The sequence below is a fragment of the Halteromyces radiatus genome, assembly GCF_025201355.1.
Source record: "Halteromyces radiatus strain CBS 162.75 chromosome Unknown BX664scaffold_1, whole genome shotgun sequence".
Classification (NCBI taxonomy): Eukaryota; Fungi; Mucoromycota; class Mucoromycetes; order Mucorales; family Cunninghamellaceae; genus Halteromyces; species Halteromyces radiatus.
The window spans coordinates 1,115,182-1,137,347 of NW_026251687.1; the positions used below are offsets into that span (position 1 = coordinate 1,115,182).

The 22,166-nt window shown below is 34.5% G+C and overlaps 9 protein-coding genes across 9 annotated transcripts; 7 read left to right on the forward strand and 2 right to left on the reverse strand.

The window, feature by feature from the left end:
- Positions 1–2,243: 2,243 nt before the first annotated feature.
- Positions 2,244–6,106, forward strand: BX664DRAFT_8905 (uncharacterized protein). The gene is made up of 7 exons (XM_051549781.1): positions 2,244–3,027; positions 3,146–3,376; positions 3,461–3,523; positions 3,604–4,665; positions 4,769–5,191; positions 5,309–5,398; positions 5,476–6,106. Exons 1-7 carry the CDS (start codon positions 2,548–2,550, stop codon positions 6,052–6,054), a joined length of 2,928 nt encoding a protein of 975 aa, XP_051404451.1. The 5' UTR covers positions 2,244–2,547; the 3' UTR covers positions 6,055–6,106.
- A 60-nt stretch (positions 6,107–6,166) lies between these two features.
- On the reverse strand, positions 6,167–7,218 carry BX664DRAFT_319826 (uncharacterized protein). Its single transcript, XM_051543011.1, has one exon. The coding sequence runs from the start codon at positions 7,100–7,102 to the stop codon at positions 6,293–6,295; it is 810 nt and encodes a 269-aa protein (XP_051404452.1). The 5' UTR covers positions 7,103–7,218; the 3' UTR covers positions 6,167–6,292.
- A 232-nt stretch (positions 7,219–7,450) lies between these two features.
- BX664DRAFT_381529 (uncharacterized protein) lies at positions 7,451–8,918 on the reverse strand (the record flags this gene model as incomplete). Its single annotated transcript, XM_051548971.1, has 6 exons — positions 8,868–8,918; positions 8,679–8,781; positions 8,491–8,579; positions 8,239–8,329; positions 8,085–8,177; positions 7,451–7,516 (listed from the first exon to the last, which is right to left on the reverse strand). Exons 2-6 carry the CDS (start codon positions 8,727–8,729, stop codon positions 7,451–7,453), a joined length of 390 nt encoding a protein of 129 aa, XP_051404453.1. The 5' UTR covers positions 8,730–8,781; positions 8,868–8,918.
- A 516-nt stretch (positions 8,919–9,434) lies between these two features.
- Positions 9,435–12,612, forward strand: BX664DRAFT_377105 (Piwi domain-containing protein; the record flags this gene model as incomplete). Its single annotated transcript, XM_051548753.1, has 7 exons — positions 9,435–9,825; positions 9,962–10,094; positions 10,198–10,350; positions 10,419–11,215; positions 11,310–11,493; positions 11,582–12,208; positions 12,290–12,612. The coding sequence occupies exons 1-7, from the start codon at positions 9,505–9,507 to the stop codon at positions 12,610–12,612; spliced, it is 2,538 nt and encodes an 845-aa protein (XP_051404454.1). The 5' UTR covers positions 9,435–9,504.
- A 480-nt stretch (positions 12,613–13,092) lies between these two features.
- Positions 13,093–14,052, forward strand: BX664DRAFT_319838 (MIR motif-containing protein). Its single transcript, XM_051543012.1, has 5 exons — positions 13,093–13,112; positions 13,185–13,248; positions 13,311–13,653; positions 13,738–13,793; positions 13,863–14,052. The coding sequence occupies exons 1-5, from the start codon at positions 13,109–13,111 to the stop codon at positions 13,948–13,950; spliced, it is 555 nt and encodes a 184-aa protein (XP_051404455.1). The 5' UTR covers positions 13,093–13,108; the 3' UTR covers positions 13,951–14,052.
- On the forward strand, positions 13,949–15,235 carry BX664DRAFT_8960 (Alpha/Beta hydrolase protein). Its single transcript, XM_051549785.1, has 4 exons — positions 13,949–14,308; positions 14,385–14,523; positions 14,594–15,063; positions 15,159–15,235. The coding sequence occupies exons 1-3, from the start codon at positions 14,100–14,102 to the stop codon at positions 14,948–14,950; spliced, it is 705 nt and encodes a 234-aa protein (XP_051404456.1). The 5' UTR covers positions 13,949–14,099; the 3' UTR covers positions 14,951–15,063; positions 15,159–15,235.
- Positions 15,163–15,905, forward strand: BX664DRAFT_256234 (uncharacterized protein; the record flags this gene model as incomplete). Its single annotated transcript, XM_051540453.1, has 4 exons — positions 15,163–15,301; positions 15,383–15,498; positions 15,619–15,653; positions 15,740–15,905. The coding sequence occupies 4 exons, from the start codon at positions 15,163–15,165 to the stop codon at positions 15,903–15,905; spliced, it is 456 nt and encodes a 151-aa protein (XP_051404457.1).
- A 271-nt stretch (positions 15,906–16,176) lies between these two features.
- Positions 16,177–17,097, forward strand: BX664DRAFT_319846 (ribosomal protein L19/L19e domain-containing protein). Its single transcript, XM_051543013.1, has 3 exons — positions 16,177–16,203; positions 16,408–16,517; positions 16,578–17,097. Coding segments are annotated over exons 1-3 (555 nt in total). The 5' UTR covers positions 16,177–16,201; the 3' UTR covers positions 17,021–17,097.
- A 588-nt stretch (positions 17,098–17,685) lies between these two features.
- BX664DRAFT_254586 (uncharacterized protein) lies at positions 17,686–21,992 on the forward strand (the record flags this gene model as incomplete). Its single annotated transcript, XM_051540375.1, has 11 exons — positions 17,686–18,018; positions 18,165–18,623; positions 18,706–18,891; positions 18,961–19,527; positions 19,596–19,826; positions 20,097–20,388; positions 20,480–20,869; positions 21,077–21,211; positions 21,288–21,425; positions 21,525–21,673; positions 21,765–21,992. The coding sequence occupies 11 exons, from the start codon at positions 17,686–17,688 to the stop codon at positions 21,990–21,992; spliced, it is 3,108 nt and encodes a 1,035-aa protein (XP_051404459.1).
- Between the last annotated feature and the right edge of the window lie 174 nt (positions 21,993–22,166).

Here is a 22,166-nt window from a genome sequence, read left to right on the forward strand (position 1 = left end):
CTGTCCTACCTATCAACCTTCCACTCCACCCAATAAAAAATCTACTTTTTTACTCTTTCCAAAAAAAAAATAATCTATAGTCTACATCTTCATGTCAAATCTATTGTCCACATCTTTTCAACAAAAATAATCATCCATCCAAAAAAATAAAATCTGTAGTCCACACCTTCATGTCAAGTCTATTGTTCACATCTTTTCAACAAAAACAATCATCCACACGAAAAAGAATGCTTATGTCCACACCACACACAAAAAAAAAAATTATAGTCGTCTGAGATTATTTGGCCTGAGCTTTTTTTTTTTCTTCCCTCTTTTTTTTTTTTTTCCTCTCCTTTTCCTTTTTTTTTTTTTTTTTTTTTTTTTTTTTTTAGCTTTTCTCTTTTTCGTATATCCTTTCATATTCCTTGAATGAACAGATCAATTCGTCATTGTAGGTGCGGATCTACCACTCATCTTCGAACAAGCCATTATGAATGTCCACTCAATCAAAACAAACAGCCAACTGCGCATAACAGTAGCGTCAATTTATGCAGGTGCGGATCTGACACTCATTCTCGAACAACCCATTACGACTGTCCTTTAAACAGAAGTACTCGGCGAAGATATGAAGATTGTCAAGTACATCAAGGTTCTCATCAACTACATGGAGATTCCAACCAGCGCGTCAGCTCTTCTCTCATTTGCTCTCGCTGTGGTCGTAGAGGTCATTCAAGTGCACATAACAGGTCATGTTCTTTCAACAAATTAAACATCAACGATGAGCGTCTAGGCAATTCCCTGTACGACCAGCATTTGCAATGATCATCCCCAAGAGTCAAGGACAATCACTGGACTATGTAGGTGTGTATCTGAAAGATCAAGTGTTTGCCCATGGACAACTGTATGTAGCTCTCACGATCAAGAGATCCGTCAACTCTTCGAGTGGCAGCCCCACAACCAGTTCGCAATTCTCCACCACAAACTGTCAACATTGTATATCGCGACGTCCTTCTATAGTTTTTTTTTATTTTTATAATATATATATTCAATATCCAATAAAACAATAAATTATTTTCTCCTCCTCTTGACGATGTTAGTGATGATGATTGATGATTAATGAAAACATCCTCTAAAAAGATAATCTGTAGTCCATATCTTTCCATCAAATCAATAATTCACACCTTCCCAAAAAAAAAATCCACACCTTTCCATCAAACCAATAGTCCACACCTTCCAATCAAATGTATAATCCACATCTATTCGTCAAATCAATAGTCCATACTTTTTCAAAAAAAAAAAAAAAAATATAATCCACACTTTCCAAACAAATCTATAGTCCAGGAAAACAGACATCCACACGAAAAATGCTTATTACAATAAAAAAAAAAAAGGTAGTATAACCACATTTACACACGAGTTACAGACAAGGCATTTTGGATTCCAGGTATATGCTTTATAATGTCGGATCGCTGGCGTTAAGATATGGCAGACATATATGTCAGATATTCGGAATTGTCCCCTGCATGGTGATCATATTCTGAGTCTGAATTAATAAGGACCTACCTCGTCTCTCTCATTATAAAATATATTCAGCGTTACTTCCTCATTTTCCCTCTCTTTCTTCCTCTTTACCCATTATGCCTTTCTTTTATTTCCATGACAACGATAGTGGACAGGAGGACTGCTTTTCAAAGAAAATATTTTCTTTTGTTTACTGTTCAAAAATAAAAGGTAAGCTTTCAGAAAATATATCTTATTCATTGTCGTTTTCTTTTTGCATCAACTATTCTTTACTAAATCTATATTTTTCTACTTTTTATATTCATTTTTACTGTGCAATCTATATGGCTCCTAAGAAAAGACGCGTTCAAGCAAAGGATCTGCTGCCAGTGGAGGAATACATTACGCTCAACAACATTGAAGAGGCAAAAACAGCGTTGGCTAATGCAATTAAAGTGAACATCAAGGAACATCTTGTCCAAACTCAACAACGCTTTGATGCAGAAAATGACTCTCACTTCTGGGACCGGCTTGATTTGGAAACCACGAAAAGTAGCATCAAGAACGAACTTACTAATAAACAACGACTACCAAATGGTCTTTTACTTTTCATCGATCGCCAAGTTAAAGATGTAGCACCAGGTTATTTTGGATCCAAATTCCGAACAAAATTCGACTTTATGCAAGTATGGAGACAGACAGTGGACACGAACTTTGAACAATGTTGGCTTTCCGTTCGACAAGCATATACTGAAGCGTCTTCGGCATCACATTCACCTATGTCATTAGCATCAACCTCTACATCTTCCTCTAGCATCACAGGCATGTCAACCTTGGCCGTACAACCTGACGAAATCCGATCGGCAACCGTCTCCCTACTATCAATTCTGAAAACAGACCTGGAGGATGACCAAAAAACAAGAATCATCAATAGAATAAAATATGCATCGGAACAGTATACAAACTTGTTTGGTGATTTAGCGAGCATGGTCTATTTCACTGCTATCAAGTATGCCAATGGGGATTATCAGGAAGGTAAGAAACTGAAATTGACATAATTTTTATCGGATGATGGACTTATGTGATGATTTGATAGGAGAACTACAACGGATTGAAGTCTCAACATTGCTCCCGACTGTGCGCTTTACCAACTTACTGACCGAAGACCGTCGCTTTTACCCTGTACACGCTGTATTAACTGATGAATCCAAGTCATTGTTTTCCTCGACGCATATACAATTCTTGAAGTCACACTATTTTGGAAAGTCCCATCAAGCAACCTACAGCAAGCATCCATTATGGCACAGACTTTCTATTCCAACTGAAGAACTGACCATCAACAAAGATCACAATGTTCCTTCCAACCTCGCCTTGGCCGCTGTATCATCTTTGTCTACCAATGTTGGGAATATCTGGCAATCACGGCTTTTCCATAGAATGTTGACGTACGTTTTAAGAGTACTTCTCCGACAAAATCTTTCTCCATCCCGTGAACAAAAAACGTATGATCGTATGCATAGTGGTATCAAAATTCTGGCCGAAAAGAAGGTATATTACTTTAAAAAGAATGTTACATCTCTAAGTTTCTCTTTTCTGATTATCCTTTTTTCTTTTTTTTTTTTTTTTTTTTTTTTTTTTGTGTGTGTGTGTATGATATCATACGCAGGAGGAGAAAGTATCATCTTTTGGCAACAAGATACAACACGTCAAAAACGTTATCAAGTTTGAAAAGAAGAAAGTACTGAAGCTTCAAGCACGACTGGACATTACTGAACAGAGTCAAGATCAACAGAAACTCATCGACAAGAAAGATTACTCTGAAAGGAAGCAGCAAAGTCTTAGACAGGTACTCAACGACCTTATTACAAAATCCCGAGAAGAAGCCGAAGCAAAAAAGGTAAAATCATCAATTTTTTTTAATAATAATACAAATACTGCATATGATGCTGTTACTTGATTGTTAAATGACTTTTATATCTAGGAATCCAAGGTTCTGAAGGACGATGATGCAACATCCAGTGACAACGACAATAATGCAAATGCGGTAAGTAAAGATCCAAAGGCCTATACTTTACCAAAATATCTGAAGACAAAGGAACTCATTTCTTGCTATGACTTATATAGGACACTGAGCTTCTAGAAACACTCCAAAGTATGCCTGAGTCTGAGATGGATACAGTAATCATGTATGAGACGGATTCGGATTCTGAACCAGAGGTTACAGCTATCAAGGACACATCCAGCAGAAAGATAAGAGGAATACAGGCAGTTTTATCAAAGTTATTTTTTACAAGAAAGGAGGCCAAACTGGATCGCGAAGTCATTGAAAATCTATGGGATGGCGATGATTTACTTCAACATGAAATCAACATCATGATTACTCTGTATAACACTCTACGACCATATATACCTGTGAATGGCAACAAGGCTACCATCGCTGAAAAACTTCCATTCGTGTTCCTGGGCAATGCAATACTCCATACAGCCGGTTATAGTAAACTGATGCAACGACCATTTCCAACTGTGACAGCCTCAGCATTGCACGCACTACCACTTGGTGCTGTTGAAACTTACGAGATCTTTGGTTCCAAATTCACTGAAACTGGCAACGAGGGTAAAGGAAAACAAAAACGAGAAGCACCATTGGTACAAATGAAGCAAGCAGATGGGAAGATTATAAAAAACAGTACTCTGGCTCTCGGCTATAAGGACGACGTTTTTGGTTCAATATTCGACCTTCAAAAAATCAACGCAATATGTGATAAAAATTCTATGACCTTTCGTCAACGTCTTGTAATTCCTAATATCAAATCGGCAGCAATCATTGGAGCAACGACCAAGCCAAGAATGGTATCAAGTTACCAACATGGGAAAACAGCGGACGAAACAATGACTCTTCATGACAATCGAACTGTCGATGATCTCACATCTCAAAAAGCGACATTGGAGCAGCAACTTTTGGCTATAAACAAGAAAATTCAAGAAGAAACAGAATCACTGAAAGATGTGCAAGCTAAACTGATGGTATCTGTGGACATAAAGACAATCACATTGGCAAAAACCAAGTATGAAGAAATAGGTGTGCAACGTACAATGAAAAAAGAGCGGATGACCATACAATCAAGAATAGCGCAATTACAAAATCGACGGACTACCATACACTCAAATTTATATTATCTTCGAAAGGTATATGTCTTCATCAAAAAAAAAAAAAAAAAAAAAAAAAAAAAAAAAAAAAAAAAAAAAAAAAAAAAAAAAAAACTAACGACATAATTATTTTATCATATAGGCAATACAAGTGAAGAAGTCAAACCCAAAAAGAAAACGAAGCGAGAAGGAACAAATAAAAAGTACACCGACAAGAAGAAAGCAATCAGTACTGGACACTCCTGAAAACATGGACCTTAACTCTTTGCGAAACGAAGGGAGTGTTTCTTACAGCGGTACTGACTATGGCATTGTCACTTTATCCACTGCTGTACCTGTGAGCACGGATCGATACAATTTCCACTTGCGACTACAAAACAGATACAGGACCCTTGCTGATATTCATGACCCTGATAATGATGATACTACTTCTGATGTTGACAACGATACTACTTTCACTGATGAAGAAAAGAAGTTCCTTATCTTACCAAAACCCTTCATTATTACAAGCAAGGATCTGAACTGGCGAACAGGATTCTACCACCGAAGAAAAAAAATGGAGAAGGTAAGTCATATATCAAACTGTTGAATTGTAGAATACATCAGCTTCTTTTGTACAATTGGCAGGGATGGTCTGGAACTAATTTTTAAATATTTCTCATTCCCTTTTTTTTCTATATAGAAACTGAAGAATACTGAACTCCCAACAACAAGTGATGAACCTACTCCAATGCTTTCTACTAATCCTGATCAAATTCTGCGTTATACCAAGGTAATGATGGGATGATGCGATGATGATGGACGACTGGGTGTTGATTCTTTTTTTTTTTTTTTAATTTTGTTTTATAGCTCGTGCAAGACCGTCGAACACCAATGAGAGATATATATCATTCCAAAGCTATGATCCGCGAAAGAAAAGCTGGAAAGCTCCAAAAGCAACGGGTGTATGCAAGAACTATTACCGAAGAAAGAAGATTTTTGAAAGGTGATTCCAAGTATTTAGTGATGGCAATAGGGAATATGGGAACGGGCGTGGGCTCCAGAATCACTGGCCATCATCGAAGAGGAGGAAAATGGCATCTAAAGAAAAACTCACAACGTGGTGCGGTCATGCTTACTGATGAACATTTGTCGAGTCAAACGTGCGTGTTTTGCTTTTCGAAGGTTATTAGACAGATGAGAAAAACTGATGGCAAATACAGAAAAGTGAACGGGGGGTCTGTCTGCGTGAACAAGGACTGTTGGGCTGTCAAGAATTGTTCTTCAACTCAAGGTCGAGACATACAAGCGGCGTTGGCTATATGCTTGGCGGGAGTAGCGACTACTGATAATCAACGAATGGAACCATTTAAGAAAACAGTCTTTAATACTGATCATTCAAAATTATACCATGACAATCTCCTGGGAGATTCGTCTCCTGGGAGCTAAACTTAGTTTAGATTAAATTCGTTTATTAATAAAGAATGATATAAATTTTGACATATATATATAGTAATACCTTTGTATGATATTACTTATTGTTGATATTTAAAATAAAAATAATACAAAAAGAAAACATTGATATTTATTTATAATAATAATAAAACTACACCGGGAATCATTTGATACTATCTTACTATAAAACTACACTAAAAATATACAAATACAACGATTCAATTAAATTTCATCAATAGTATAATGCAAATATTTCCCCCACATATTTATAACCAATGGATGTATACATGTTTTTTGCTGGATCACGATTCCCATCAACCAGGAGAGTCACGTAACTGTAGCCTTCGGTTTCCAATAGATATTCAGAGAATTGTGCTACCATCGTAGCAGCATAACCTCGCTGTCTTGATTCTTCAGGTGTATAAACATAGGCCACCGAAATACCATGACGAAGGGCACGCCGTTTCCATACCATCGCTGTTGGTGTCCCATCATCCAAACACCAAAAATAAGCCTTTTGTTTCTTGATCTCATTTGCACACATAGTCCACATATCACCATCATTGAGACCACAATCCTGCACAAAGTGTTCACTCCAGTTGACTAAGAGTGGAAAATCTATCCATGTTGCCAGTCGTAAGTGGGCTCGTTTTGCTAACGCACGTGTCTTGTCGGTCCAAAGAAGATCGTTTTTGCTTTCAACTTGGTAGCTCCATGATTTGTATGTGGATACTTTTGTTGGTATAGTTGCATTGTCAGATGAGTCTTTGCATTTTTCCACAAGATGATGAACACGATCTACCAAAGGACTGTAACCATAAAGGGATTGTAAATGGGGTAAGGCACCACTCGTTTTCAAAAGAGAAACAATGACATTGTCAAAAGCATGGTTATCCATTTGTTGTATACATTCTATTCCACCACACCATCCAACATAACCTCTTGAACCAGATAATACAAAGATAAAGAGAAGCTGATTGTTTGTCCATATCGAAGTATATATTTGTACTGGTGTCTGGGGATCTTGATCCAGAAGTGCCATTTCATTGGAGATCCAAAGCGGGAAGGTATTAAAAATTTCATCCTTTTCTAATGAGGATTTGCAACATTTAGTAAATTCATGAACGTCATGATGTATGATGACTTTATAAAGAGAGGAAGAATCCATGAGGAAAAAAAAAAAAAAAGAAAAAAAAAAAAAAGAGAGAGAAACTAGGAATACTATATATGGTTTTTTTATTTTTAGCCCCAGAAAAATTATGTCAATTCGAGTCATTCCCATTATTGGTACTCTTGGCTGAGCAGTCTAATTTTGTTCAAAATGAATCATCATCCATTGTCGAATATTCATTATCACTAGATCATCATTATTTCCTATTATTATCTCTTCTCATAAAAAACTTGTTGGAGATGTCAGAATTAAATAGATAATGAATGCCATTGAATGAGTGGATGACTAGTGTGGATGGATTATAGTTAAATTATTTATAATATTTGATGATGATGGTAGTATGATTAGGCAATTATGAAAGGATGATTGTAAGGGTATGATAATAGTATATGACAATAATAAATAAAAGATAAAAACTTACAAAGACTCATTGATTAAAAAAAAAAAAAAAGGAAAAAGTCAAAGCCCACCCCTCTTTTTTTTTTTTTTTTTTTTGTCAGAGAGCCCACTTTCCATCGTCCCCACAGTTCTTCTTTCTTTGAGAATGGATCCATATTGAGACCAGAATCTGAATTTATAGCATTTATGAAAAAGCCTTATGATTGCATTAAAAGAAGAAAGTAGAATAATATGATTGGATTGAACTATTAATAAATGATAATAATGATAATAATAATAATATAAAGATAAACTTTATTAAAGAAGAATAAAATATAATGAGAATAGAATATCATCCATTTCCATATATACTAGGACGATGATGCACCAAAAACAATAATAAAGAAAAAGAAAATGGAAAAGAGACTGAGAATATCATATTGTAAATATCATTTTCTATACTTTTGTAACTTACTTTGAACAATAAATAGATCATATTTTCAAATGACAGTGATGATTGAATAATAATACTACATATTAAGACTGATGAAGGATGTATCATGACTACCTATCGATTTAATAAATAATTGTGTTGATGTGTAATAGATGCCACTGTAGTTGATACTTACACTAATAAATATTTGATAGATGATGACAATAGTAATGGTGATAATGAAGATATCAATTCCACAAAGATAACGACCATAACAATGATTCAAACTAATCTTCAATAAAAAGGATGTCTTTAAATAGATAGCATATAAGTAACCGAACTTGTATCTATGATATTAAACCATCAAAGGGGATGCACATATATATATATATATTAGTTGACAAGTCGTTCATTATTATATTTTAGATCCTAACCTTAAATACAATACCCTTGATCATGTTCTACTTTTGTTGATAAGCATAATTGATGGATATGTTCAATAAATAACCTTTCCCTTGACAATATACTGGAAAAACACTAGAAAAAAAAAAAGAAAAGAATCAGATTCATAATCCTAATCATACCTAAATCACGTACTATTTTACTATTTCTTTGTTTTGGAATGTATTTTAGTACCTTTGATAATGATAGTTCCATTGTTATAGCTTTGCGGTCCATTGAATACATGTTGAAGATCTAGTTTGCAATAAGGGTCAAGAGAGATGGAGTGATGGTATTTCTATAGCAAGTTAAAAAAAGAGAAGAGTCTAGTTAATATACAATGAATATATAAAGTTCCCTTTTATCGTATACATATTCACTTACTTTTTATACAAAATAAAAAAAAAGATGTTTACAAAAAAATAGTGATAAGAAAGAAGAAGAAAGTGTGAGAAAATAAAATAGAGGAAGTTGCTGTCATTTTACATAACTCTGAGTCTTTCCTTTTTTGGATGTTCAACTACCGCGTATAAGCAGCTTCTATTCGTGATTTAACCTAGAATAATATTATTGTTAATTCCATCATACAACAACAACCTTACCAAACTATTAATGTATAAGATAATAATAATAAGAATAGTAAAGTTGTTAAATTAGTTTAACCTAGATTATTCTCAATTGATAATCCTTTTTTTTTAACCTTTCTTTACTACCATATAATATTATATGAATACAAAGAATATAATAAATAAGTGATAAAGAAATTCAAGATGTTCATTCATTATCATCAGCATCATATTAATCAACAAAGAAATTCAAGAATATATATATATAAAAAAAAAGGAACTAAATCTCTGTGATTCCTTATGATTGGCTGGTGTGATTTGCAGGATTTTTTAAACAGGCTCCGATCAGGTAAACATATAAAATGATGTTTTTTCTTTTTTTTTTCTTTCTCTTTTCTTTCTTTCTTTCTTTCTTTCTTTCCTTTTTCACTTTTTTTTTCTATTAAACAAACATCATGGCTCAAGCATACAACAGAGATTTGACTCAACTTATTATGCGTCCCAATGTTGGTAAAGTTGGTAAACCAGTACGTGTAAGAAGCAATTTCTTTGAAATGACAAGTCTTCCAGCTCAAAATATACAACACTTGAATATTCAAATATTACCTGATGGTACTCCTCCTGTTATTCTCAGAAAGGTGTGGCAATCTTTTGAAGATAGTCTTAAAGGTCAAGCTTTTCTTAACAAGGTCAAACCTATCTTTGATGGTCGTGCAAATCTCTTTTCTCCAAAACCGCTCAAATGTGGTGATGATAATCTTGGTATTTCTTTTGAAGTAAGTAAATAAAAAAAATGACGTATATTTTATCATATTGCTTATTATTTCATCCCCAACATTATTATATTTTTTTTTGATCACTCTTTTTTTTTATTGGTTCATTTATATTCATCATTTTTATTCTTTTTTATAGGTCAATCTTCAAGAAGGAAATCGTTCTGGTGGTGTTTTCAAGTTAAATATCAAGCCTGTAGGTGTAATCAACATGAGTGAACTACAATTATTCTTGGATGGAAAGTCTGGTATTACCAACAATTGTTTAACTGGTAAAAAAAGAAAAAAGATTAATATCATTATATCACATCTTTTTTATTAACTCTTTTTTTATCTTTTCTTTCTTTTTTTTTTTTTCCTAAAATTGTGCTACAGCCATCATGGTTCTTGATGTACTATTTCGTCACGTCCCAAGCATGCAATATTCCACTGTGGGTAGATCCTTTTTCACTCCCCAAGACAAACGTCCTTTACCCAATGGTGCTGAAGTATGGCAAGGCTTTTATCAATCTGCTCGTCCAACTAAAGGTAATATATAAAACATATAATCCTTAATATTTTTTTTATTAATATTTATCATTATTCATTGTTTATAGGCAAAATGATGATCAATGTTGATGTCAGTGCTACTGCTTTTTATGAATCTGGTCCTCTTCATGAAATGTTACCCAAGCTACTCGACCGCCGCAGTCTTGATGATCTTCGTCGTGGTATTCCTGATCGTGAACGTATCAAAGTTGAAAAAATACTCAAGAATCTCAAGATCGTCGTTGTCCATCGTGGTGCTGAAAAACGATTGAAGTACAAGATTAACAAGCTTACTCCTACCTCTGTTGAAAATACTGTATTCAAGGATGACTCTGGAAATGAAATGAACGTTGCTCAATATTTTCAAAAGACTTACAATAGACGTTTGGCCTTTCCTTTCTTACCCTGTATTGTTGTCAAGAAAGATATCTTTTTACCTATGGAAGTTTGTGAAGTTATTCCTGGTCAACGTCATTTGAAGAAATTGAATGAAAAGCAAACTGCTGAAATGATCAAATTTACTTGTCAGAAGCCCAATGTCCGTGCCAACAAGATCAATCAAGGTGTCAATCTTCTGAAATACAAGGATAACCCATATATTCAACAATTTGGCGTCAATGTCAAGTCTGATATGGCTATGATCAATGCTCGTGTTCTTCCTCCTCCAAAGATCTCTTACCATGCTTCATCTCAAGATGCTACTTTTGCTCCTATAGGTGGTGCTTGGAATCTTCGTGGCAAAAAAGTCGCAAAGGGTGCCAACTTGGGTTCTTGGTCTGTTGTCAATTTTACAAGCAAAGTCCATGATGGTATGATCCAACGTTTTATTCGTGAATTATGTCAAACATTTACTGAGACTGGTTTGGTAAGTTGGTTTTTTTTTTTAATAAGAAAAAAAAATATGATTTGTACTAAACTTTTTATTTTTATTTTATTTCTTTTATGATTATAAATATAAGAATGTCATCAACCGACAACCACCTGTTACTCATGCTGATCCTCAAGGTAATATTGAACGTACTCTCAAGGAAGCCTGGTTGAAGGCTGGTAATGCTGCTAAAGCTCAACCTCAATTGATTCTCTGTATCTTGCCCAACACTGGTACTCCTCTTTATGCTGAAATCAAGCGTATCTCTGATACAGGTAAAATAAACAAATGAAAAAAATGATGGTGATGATGATGATGATGATTTTCATGACAGAATATCATATATCCTTTTTATATATATAGTTATTGGTATTCCTACTCAATGCCTCCAAAGTAAGCATATTGGTGATGCTAAGAAACAATATTGTGCCAATGTCTGTCTGAAAGTGAATATGAAGCTTGGTGGTGTCAACTTGTTTATGGACAATTCTCAAATTCCTTTTATTTCCGGTAAACCTACTATTGTCTTTGGTGCTGATGTTACTCATCCTGCTCCTGGTGATATGAACAGACCTTCCGTTGCTGCTTTGACTGCAAGTATGGATTCATATGCATCAAGATATGCTTCAACTGTCCGTGTTCAAGCCAATCGTACTGAAATAATAGCTGATTTAGCCAATATGGTCAAGGAACTGTTGAAGACATTCTATCAAAACTGTGGTCAAAAACCTCAACAAATCTTGTTCTATCGTGATGGTGTTTCTGAAGGACAATTTGATCAAGTACTCAAAAATGAAGTTGCTGCTATTCATGCTGCTTGTGCTTCCTTGGATAAGACTTACAAACCTCCTGTCACATTTGTGGTTGTTCAAAAACGTCATCATGCTCGATTCTTCCCTGTTGAACCCCGTGATGCCGATCGAAGTGGTAATTGCCAACCTGGTACTGTTGTGGATACTGATATCGTACATCCTTTCGAATTTGATTTTTGTAAGTTTTCAAATGATTATGTATATTAGGATGATATATTAATTTATATCTATATATACCTATATATCTATTTTTTTTTAGATTTGCAATCACATGCTGGTCTTCAAGGAACTTCTCGTCCTACTCACTACCATGTACTTTATGATGACAACAATTTTTCTCCTGATGCTCTTCAAGAACTCACTTATCGTCTGTGTTATATCTACGGTCGCGCAACTCGTGCCGTCTCTATCTGTCCTCCTGCTTACTATGCTGATTTGGTTGCTGCTCGTGCTCGATTCCATCGTAAAGGTGAAAACTGGGAAGACACTGATGCTACAAGTGAATCAATGGATAGTGATTCTCAAATGGCCAGTTACGCTGTTGTCAAGTCTGATTTGCAGAAAGTGATGTACTTCATGTAAATTGATAGCTTAGTTTTCTTTTTTTTTTTTTTATGTCCATCTATCTATGCAAATAAACCGAAAATTGTTTCTTCTTTTCGATAATGGTGCCTCTTTTACAACGATGGGATGATGGGATGATGAGATGAAGTGATAATATCGATATACCAATGATATTAATAACGGATGCTTGGGTGATGGATGGAACCTTCTTTATTGTTTGCATTTTCGATAGTATCCTTTTTTTTTTTTTTTTCAAACTTTGTAGCATTGAAACATTAAAACACAGCGGATGATCGGATACGAACAAACATCAAAAATAGTGTCGCTGCCAAGAACGATGACATGTTGCTTGGAGAACACGCTCCATAACTTGTCCCTAAAATGATGTTGTTCGGAATACTGTCCCGATGATGGTAAATGTTGTACTACCTTGACATCAAATATATAAACTAGAATTCTTCTTTTTCTTCTTCTTTTTTCTTTAATTCCCTTTTACTACATTAAATAAATAACCATGAGTACGTAAGCTTATTTTCTTTCAAAACAATCTAATTGATATGTTTTTCTCTTTATTTTACGTATATTTCTAGGTGATTGTGAAGAAGAACAATTTCAAGGTGGATTTCCTCAAGAAGATGGTATTATCCGTTATGGGTAATAAGAAAAAGAAAATAGTTTAGATAACAGACTGACATCATTTTTTTTTTTTATTCCAGTAACTATGTTCAATTGAAACACTGTCAAACTGGTCGATTCATCAGTACGGATGGTGAAGGATATGAAGGTGGTAGTTATCAACAACGTGTCTTTGCTTCTGAATCACTATCCACTACATGGGTTGTGATTCCACCTCAAGGATCAGATGAAAAATTAGGTTATGAAGTTGGTTGGGATGATGAATTATTACTCAAGCCTTTGGATTATCCTTCTCACAAATTACATTCAAGCCCAGGAGTGGAAAGTCCTTGCTCTGGTCAACAAGAAGTGTCATGTTTTGCTGAATCAGATGAAAATGATGTATGGAGAGTGGTACGAGGTGGTGATGATTGTGCTGATGATGTAAGTATAATAATAACTTTAATAAGAATATATATGAAATACAGTAATCGGTTAAACGGTCTTTTTTTTTTAAATCATCATCAGTTCTGGCGTGTTGGTGAATGCTTTTATCTTGTTCATGTCAATTCCGGTGCTACTTTGTAAGCAATATTGAAAATAAATTCTGATATTTCATATTCTTAATTAATATTTTATTCAACGTTTTATAGGCATAGTCATCAAATTGATTTCTTCGATGAACAACATGAAGTTACTGCTTTTGGTGAATACGATGAAAATAGTTTGTTTGTAGTCTAATTACAGCATGAACTTTACTACTTTTTCAAATAAAGAAAAAAAAAAAAAACGGGTTTCTTTTTTAAACTCCCGTCTTTCTCTTTCTCTTTTCGTTATTACTTTTTTTTTTTTTTTTCCTTAATTCATTCTTTACCCAATTCATATTAATAATGCCGACAAAGACAGTATTTATTGACTCTGATAAAGCTAGTATTGAAGTTCGACTTGGGTATACTAAAAGCACTACAACAACTGCCCCTGCCATTATCATATCTCATCCTTATGGTCCACTTGGTGGTAATATATATAATAATGTCGTTATGGCTTTACAGAAATCTTTGATGAATAAAGGTTTTACTACTGCTAGTCTCAACTTCAGGTAAGGTATTGTGTTTATGAAATGACAAACTTTTGTATTTTTTTTTCATTTTTTTTCATCTATTTCTTCTTTTTAGGGGTTGTGGAAATTCAACTGGAAAGACAAGCTGGACTGGTCTACCTGAACAAAAGGATTATCAAGCAGTAGTAAATTATCTATTGACAAACAATGATATTAGACAAGATTATCCTACAATATCTCATTTGGTGATATGTGTAAGTAACCTTGATTTTTTTTATTTATTTTTCTGATCATATAATTTCTATTTTTAAATCTATTATATAGGGATATTCTTATGGAAGCATGATTGCAGCTAGTATTCGTGAATCAAGGGTACCTACTTCTTATGTTTTAATCAGTTATCCTTTACGTGTTATTTGGGCATTATCAACAACAAAAATGTTTTATTTCAAATCTCAAGCCAATCAGCTATTACAATCATCATCATGCCCTGTGTTACTGATTTATGGAGATCAAGATCAATTTACTGGAATACGCGCTTATCGATCATGGTTATCAACAATTACTTCCGATAAAGTGGATAATAGAGTCATCAAGGATAGTGATCACTTTTGGATGGATAATGAAAATCAGTTGATAGATGAAATTCATTCATGGTTATCTGTAACAATACAACAATAAAAAGAAATTCCAACATACAACCTTTCCAAACTCCGGCTTTTTCTTTTCTTTTCTATTCTTTTTTTTTTAATCTTTCATCTTTGGTTACTTTTTTTTTCCCACGGAACTTTGGGGTAAGTAGCGAAAAAAAAAAAAAAAAGAAAATAGTTCTTTTCTTTTATTATCTATTCATTTTTTTTTTTTTTTTTGCTGTTTTTTCTCATTATAGAAATATGGTGACCAGTTATATTACTCGAACAGCTTCTTTTTCAGCGGCTCATAGGTTACATTCTACACATTTAACTGAAGAAGAAAACGCAGCAATATATGGCAAGTGTAACAATCCTCACTTTCATGGTCACAACTACAAAGGTAGGTACTTTTTTGTTCTATTATGTAACCATTAACTAACTTTTTCCTTTTTTTTTTTTTTTTTTTTTGTTTTTCTTCAAGTGGAAATTACAGTTAAAGGAAAGATAGATCCAATTACAGGGATGGTGATGAATATGGTGGACCTGAAAGCGTGTATCGAATTAGCAGTTATGGACCCTCTTGATCACCGGAATTTGGTAAGGCAAACGCAATAGAGTTTACAATATGGAAAAAAAAGGAGAGGGAGAGAAATGAAATAAGGCTCATGATACTCAAACTACAACATTATATTGCTATCTTTTTTTTTTCTTCTTTAGGATATAGATGTGGAATTCTTTAAATCGGTTCCTAGGTAAGAAAAAGAAAAGAAAAGAAAAGAAAAGAGAGGTTGGTAAGAATATTATGTGTAATAATATTAACATATTATTTGGATTGTAGTACGGTGGAAAATCTTGCAGTTTTTATATGGAACAATATTAATCATCACTTTCAGAAAGACCATGCAGGGAAATCAAATACAGCCAAGTTATACAAGGTCAAGATTTATGAAACAGAACACAATTCAGTGGAATATTTTGGTGAAGATGATGATGTTATCAATTAATAATATTGCAGCAATGATTAATGATAGTTTTAGATGAAACCTCTCTTTTTAGATTACACATATCACATTTTATCCCATTCTCTGTTGACACCTTATACCCATCTATCTTTACAATAATAATAAAAAAAAAAAGTCTCTTATGCTATGTGTTCATTTGATTGATTTCATATTCCGAGTACTGGAGTGTAGTGGCTTGGTCAGCGTCACAACTCAGAAAATTTTTTTGGGCTATTTGGTTCATTGAGAATTGTCCACAGCTACTGTTCCTTCTCTTTTTTTCATCTGACAATATCACCATGTAAGTGTACATGATTTATACAACATACCCTTCCTTTATCGATATATATTTTACAGTCAAAAAACGAAAGGACCTTTTTTTTTGTTCTTTATTTTTCTATTATTATTACTTTTTTTTTGGAAGGGGAATTATCAGAAAGTTGTGATCCATATGGATCAAAGTATGTATAAAAACTCATTCTCTTTCTTTTTTTTTTTTTTATAGGGTCAATTTGCGCATCCAAAAACGTTTGGCCGCTTCCGTTCTTAAGTGTGGTCAACGCAAGATCTGGCTCGATCCCAATGAAGTTAACGAAATCTCCAACGCCAACTCCCGTAAGTATTCAATAATAATAATAGGGAGACATTTGATTAATGATTGAAAATATCAATTAGGTGCTAACATTCGTAAGTTGGTGAAGGATGGTTTGGTTATTCGCAAGCCTGAAATTGGTGTCTCTCGATTCCGTGTCCGTGAACGTCATGCTGCCAAGCGCCTCGGTCGTCACATGGGTCATGGTAAGCGCAAGGGTACTGCTAATGCTCGTATGTCTCGTCAAGTCCTCTGGATGCGTCGTATGCGTGTTCTCCGTCGTCTCCTTCGCAAGTACAGAGAAGCTGGTAAGATTGACAAGCACTTGTACCACAACCTCTACCTTCGCAGCAAGGGTAACTGTTTCAAGAACAAACGTGTATTGATGGAATTCATTCACAAGGCCAAGGCTGAACAAATCCGTACCAAGAACCTCTCCGAACAAGCTGCCGCTCTTCGTGCTAAGAACAAGGCTATGCGTGAACGTAGAAAGCAACGTAACGAAGAAAAGGCTGGCCAACAATAAATTAGTTCTCTCTAGTTTAGTTAGTTTTTTATTTTTCACCCAAACTTCTTCGGATTATTTGTTTTTTTTTTTTTTTTGAAATGAAATAAATAAATTACATTTTTATCTTGATGTTATTGTTACAATATATACTATTGTATCTCTCCTTGGTCCACATTGAATAAACTCTGTACCCCACTCACACACTTACACACACACACTTTCCCTCCCCTTGATTTTCAATTGCCGCAATTTAATTGATTGTCTTGGTAGTTTTTCTTTTTCTTTTTTTCTTTTTTTCTTTTCTATTTTTCTTATCAAAAGGTCTTTTTTTTTTTTATCTTTTTACATTCCTTGTTCTCTTTTTTCTTTGAACAGAAAAAAATATATATGTATTATATATAATGCAACCTTCTTCGCTTGTCGATATTATTCCTCCACCACCTACTCCACCACCTCATTTATTTAATGGTGAACAAAGCCCAATAACACCTACACCTTCACGACTGGAACGATTATCACGAAAAGCATCTGAGAAATGGTATAGTCCTTTACGATTATCAACGAAAAGAAGTTCTCAACAATACCAACGACATAAACCAAACACTACAACAACAGCCATATCTCGCTATTCAAACACTACCACTTTATGTATGTATCCGCAGCCACATAAAAATATTTATTAAATGTATCATCATTTCTTTTTTATTATTATTTATTTAGCGCCTACACCATCATCATCGAGTCATTTACCCAATAAAGGATATAATCGAACAGATGAAATCAAACGGTCTAGAAGTTTTGCCTATGGTTCTCAATCTCCCACTTCTTCCACAACGCCAACAACTACACCAGTAGCTACACCAACAATCACATCGACGACAACAACGTTAGCACCATCTATTTATCCAGCATTATTATCTCGAATAGCCTACGAGTTTCAACATAATATGATTTTGGCCGATCGTTTCAAGAATGGAATCGAATATAAAAACTGTTTCACTGGTCAAGAAGCTGTGGTAAATCTAATATGAATCAGAAAAAGAAAAAGGGGAATTTGACTGCTCTTAAATTTATTGGCTGATTTTGATGAAAAACTGTTCCAGTCAAGATAGAAATAATTCAATAACTTTTTTAACTTTTTTTTTTTTATATAATGTCTTAGGATCAACTTAGTCGGATTATAGCTACCAATGATCGATTTTTGGCTCTTGTGGTTGGTCGTGCTTTGGGAGTACAAAGGTTTTTCCATGATGTTAGTTATGAAAATCGGCTTGTTGATTCGGCTGAGGAATTATATCAACTGGAAGAAACGAATTTTATCAACAAACTCAGCAGTGGTACTAGCAGCAAAAACAATAATAAAACCAATAACAATGAGGATCACATGGTATGTGACAGTCCTACTACTACGCTTTCTCCTGGTGCAACAACAGAAAGTAACAGCAGTGTCAGTGATCTTTATGTTCATCATCCTGGTGACAATGACTTTACAAGATTGAACCAACATACAGTTGCTTTTCCCAATGGTATCATCACTGATTTGACCTATTGTTATTCCCCCACATGTTATGGAAATTCGCCTTGTTATAGTTACTCTTGTCCCAAACGCCAATCAATGAAGGTAAAGAATCTTTTTTTTTTATAGATGATCATTGTTTTCTCATACATCCATTATTTTCTTTTTATTTCTTTCTTTGATTTAGCGTCATACGATGACTGGTCATTTCAATCAACTATTACGTCCTCAAGATCATCCACTTTGGGCTGATTTGGTTTCGGAAAAGGAATACGATATCATCTCCTCTACTGAAAGGAAACGACAAGAAGGGATCTATGAACTAATATATACTGAATCCAATTATGTGAAAGATTTGGAATATTTGGAAGAGGTAAAGAAATGAAGAATAAAGTAGTTTTTGTATTTACTAATATTTATTGTCTTACATATGTACTGTTAGATGTGGATACGACCTTTGACAGAAACTGAGATCATCCCTGAATCAAGACGAGCAATCTTCTTGGATTCTGTATTTTCAAATCTCATGTCCATTTACGCTATCAACGTACGTTTATTGACCGCCTTACTTACACGACAAAAAGAACGATTGGTAGTTCATGCCATTGGTGATATCATGCTGGACTTTGTAGTAGATTTTGAACCTTATATCAAATATGGTGCACGACAACATGAAGCGAAATATGCATTGGAACAAGAACGTTACAACAATCCTCATTTCGATTGGTTTATCAATGATACCGAACGACATCCTGCTTCACATAAATTGGAACTCAATGGCTATTTGACAAAACCAACCACTCGAATGGGTAAATACCTGTTGCTGCTTCACGAAATTCTGAAACGAACTCCTAACAATCATCCAGACTTTGACAATATTCCAAAAGCTATCGCTATCATCAAACAATTTCTGACTCGCGTTAATGCACAAGCTGGTGCTACCAAGAATCGATTCGATTTGGACAGAATGCATGAATATCTGACATTCAAAAACAAAGCTGATGCTATGGTAAATTTACATAATATATATAAGAACTTTTGATGATGAACCATGTTTTAATATATATATTATTTCAGGATCTAGGATTACTAAAGGACAATCGTGTGATCATCAAGCAAGGTACTTTACGAAAAACTCCTAACAACGATTCCACGGAATATCAAGTGATCCTATTAGATCATTACCTTGTGGTGGCAAAAGTGAAAGTAGGACGTGGTGGTACATTGAAATACGTAGTACAAAGGCGACCCATGGCTCTGGATCTATTGACGGTGTTTGTACCTAAGGAAATCAAGGAATATACCTCTGTGAATTATCTCAACAATTATCATCAAGCTATGGCGAAAAACAACAATAACTACAACGGAGACTCTATGATTCGAACATCATTGGATTCTAGTAGATCAGCAAAACGAGACAGCAACTACTCCATTAGTGGCATATCAACTTCAATGACAACGACAAGTAGCAATAGTGGCTCGACAAGGCCCAATTCGTTTTTACCACATATTAACAATAATATAGGTGGACCTCTGATTCTACGTCCCTTCAATGATCCAGCTTATTATGCACAACAGAGTAACGTGAAACCAGCATCGATCACCATGACACCTACTACGACCATTATACACGATCGTGAACGCAAAGTTGGCTATCCTATTGTATTTGACTATTTGGGAAGACGTAGTGATACGGATGTTCTGATATTGTATGCTACCTCGGATGCCACTAGGAAACCTTGGGTTGACAAGATCACCAAGCAACAAGAAGATCGTCAACAAAGGAACAAGCCAGTGTTTGAATTAGTGTCTGCTGTTGAACCTGGGCATTTTGATTTATCGATTCGAATCAATCATATCATTACTTTTAGTAAGTTTTTTTTTTTTTTTTTTTTTTTTTTTTTTTTTTTTTAATAATTTGGATGGATGGATGAGTAATTTATTTTGGGTTTCCAATATAGATAACGGTCAACAATATCTTCTTGCTACTGATGATGGTGTTTATGTGGGACATACCTCTGGGAAAAAGAAACCTCACAAGGTCCTTGGCTTGCCTAAAGTAACACAAATACAAGTAGTAGAGCAAGCGCAAATATTACTTGTATTGTCGGATCGAACATTGTATGAGTATGGATTGGATGTGGTCAACGGTAAACCAGAATTACAGCCATTAGGAAAACGTGTACAATCCCATGTGCCATTTTTTTATGTTGGACAGTCTTTGGAACGAACTCTTGTTTGTGTGCCCCGTGTCTCTAGTCTCAAATCGACCATCACTACTTTGGAACCCATCAACAACAATGGACTTGTTAGTAATGATAGTACAACTCTGTCATCATTGCCTTCTCTTCGTGGTAATACCGTGTCTGGAAATGGAATAGGGAGTATCTTAGGTAATACCAATACTTCAAGTGAAAAGACTAGCCCTACTTCGATTAGCAACAATGGTAGCAACAACAATAGTGGAGGAGGGCGTTTATCGATGGATTCAAGAAAATCAATGGGGTTATTGGATCGAATGGCCTTACTTCGTATCGGGTCTCAACAACAACAATCAGATTTACGATTGAAACGGCTCAAGGACTTTTACGTTCCGTGTGATATATGGGCTATTGAATTATCTCCAAGCAAAATGTTGATTACGTCTCCTCGCGGTATGATTATGGTAGATATGAAGACTGATAAACCTCAACGTAAATATATAAAAAAAGAAAATATGCTGACATTGGACGGAAAAGATAGTAATCATGATTATTCTTGATTTTATAGAACTCCTTGACCCTGATGACAAGCGATTAACCTTTGTGACAGACCGTGAAAGAGAAGAATCATCTCAAATTCGACAACCTTTGAAGCACATTGCCATTTTCCGGACACCTCGTGGTGATCATTTTGTTTGTTATGATGGTAAGAAAAAAAAAAAAAAAAAAAAAAAAACTCCATGACAGATGAAATGTATATCAATGATTTTTTTTTTTTTTTTTTTTTTTTTTTTTTTTTTTTTAGAATATGGATTCTACATTGATGGGAAAGGGAACAGATTGTATCCGAACTTTTTAGTGGAATGGGAAGGTAACCCAGAGGCATTTGCATGTCAATACCCTTATGTGATTGCTTTTGAACCCTCCTTTATTGAAGTGCGACATATCATCACAGTAAGTTGAAAAAATAGAACAGGGAAGATATATATATAATATATATATTAATGATTCTTTTTCTTTTCATATTTTTTTTTTTTTTAAACAGGGTGAATTGGAACAAATCATTCGTGGATCTCATATTCGATGCTTGAACAATGGTCACAAAACGGAAAAACCATTGATCTTTGGAGTCATGTCAGATGGACAACAATCTTCGATCTTTGAACTTAGGATGACTTCATCTTTCAAGAAACGACATCAATCACCCTCTGCACCACACAGGAACGATCCAGCTTTATCTACTATGTCTACTTCATCTGCCATCCCTGTTTGAATCATTGTCTTCTTCTTTTTTTTTTCTTCTTCTTCTTCTGTGTTTTATATCTGTTATATATGTGTTTATATTCTTCAAAGTATCCTTACGTTATTTACCCTGACCTTAAATTAGTTTGTACCCTTGCTTTTTTATTTTATATTATCATTATCATTATTTTTATTTTTACCAACC

What these genes read in the sequence shown, in the direction of transcription:
- BX664DRAFT_319838 (XM_051543012.1), top strand. An exon ending in GTGATGATTGTGCTGATGAT is followed by an intron (nt 13,654 to 13,737) that starts GTAAGTATAATA and finishes AATCATCATCAG; the next exon opens with TTCTGGCGTGTTGGTGAATG. An exon ending in GTCAATTCCGGTGCTACTTT is followed by an intron (nt 13,794 to 13,862) that starts GTAAGCAATATT and finishes AACGTTTTATAG; the next exon opens with GCATAGTCATCAAATTGATT.
- BX664DRAFT_8905 (XM_051549781.1), top strand. Translation starts at nt 2,548, where the DNA reads ATGATGGACTTATGTGATGATTTGATAGGAGAACTACAACGGATTGAA. An exon ending in ACGACAATAATGCAAATGCG is followed by an intron (nt 3,524 to 3,603) that starts GTAAGTAAAGAT and finishes TGACTTATATAG; the next exon opens with GACACTGAGCTTCTAGAAAC. An exon ending in GAAGAAAAAAAATGGAGAAG is followed by an intron (nt 5,192 to 5,308) that starts GTAAGTCATATA and finishes TTTTCTATATAG; the next exon opens with AAACTGAAGAATACTGAACT.
- BX664DRAFT_319846 (XM_051543013.1), top strand. An exon ending in AATCTCCAACGCCAACTCCC is followed by an intron (nt 16,518 to 16,577) that starts GTAAGTATTCAA and finishes AATATCAATTAG; the next exon opens with GTGCTAACATTCGTAAGTTG.
- BX664DRAFT_319826 (XM_051543011.1), bottom strand. Translation starts at nt 7,102, where the DNA reads ATGGCACTTCTGGATCAAGATCCCCAGACACCAGTACAAATATATACT.
- BX664DRAFT_8960 (XM_051549785.1), top strand. Translation starts at nt 14,100, where the DNA reads ATGCCGACAAAGACAGTATTTATTGACTCTGATAAAGCTAGTATTGAA. An exon ending in ACTGCTAGTCTCAACTTCAG is followed by an intron (nt 14,309 to 14,384) that starts GTAAGGTATTGT and finishes TCTTCTTTTTAG; the next exon opens with GGGTTGTGGAAATTCAACTG. An exon ending in TATCTCATTTGGTGATATGT is followed by an intron (nt 14,524 to 14,593) that starts GTAAGTAACCTT and finishes TCTATTATATAG; the next exon opens with GGATATTCTTATGGAAGCAT.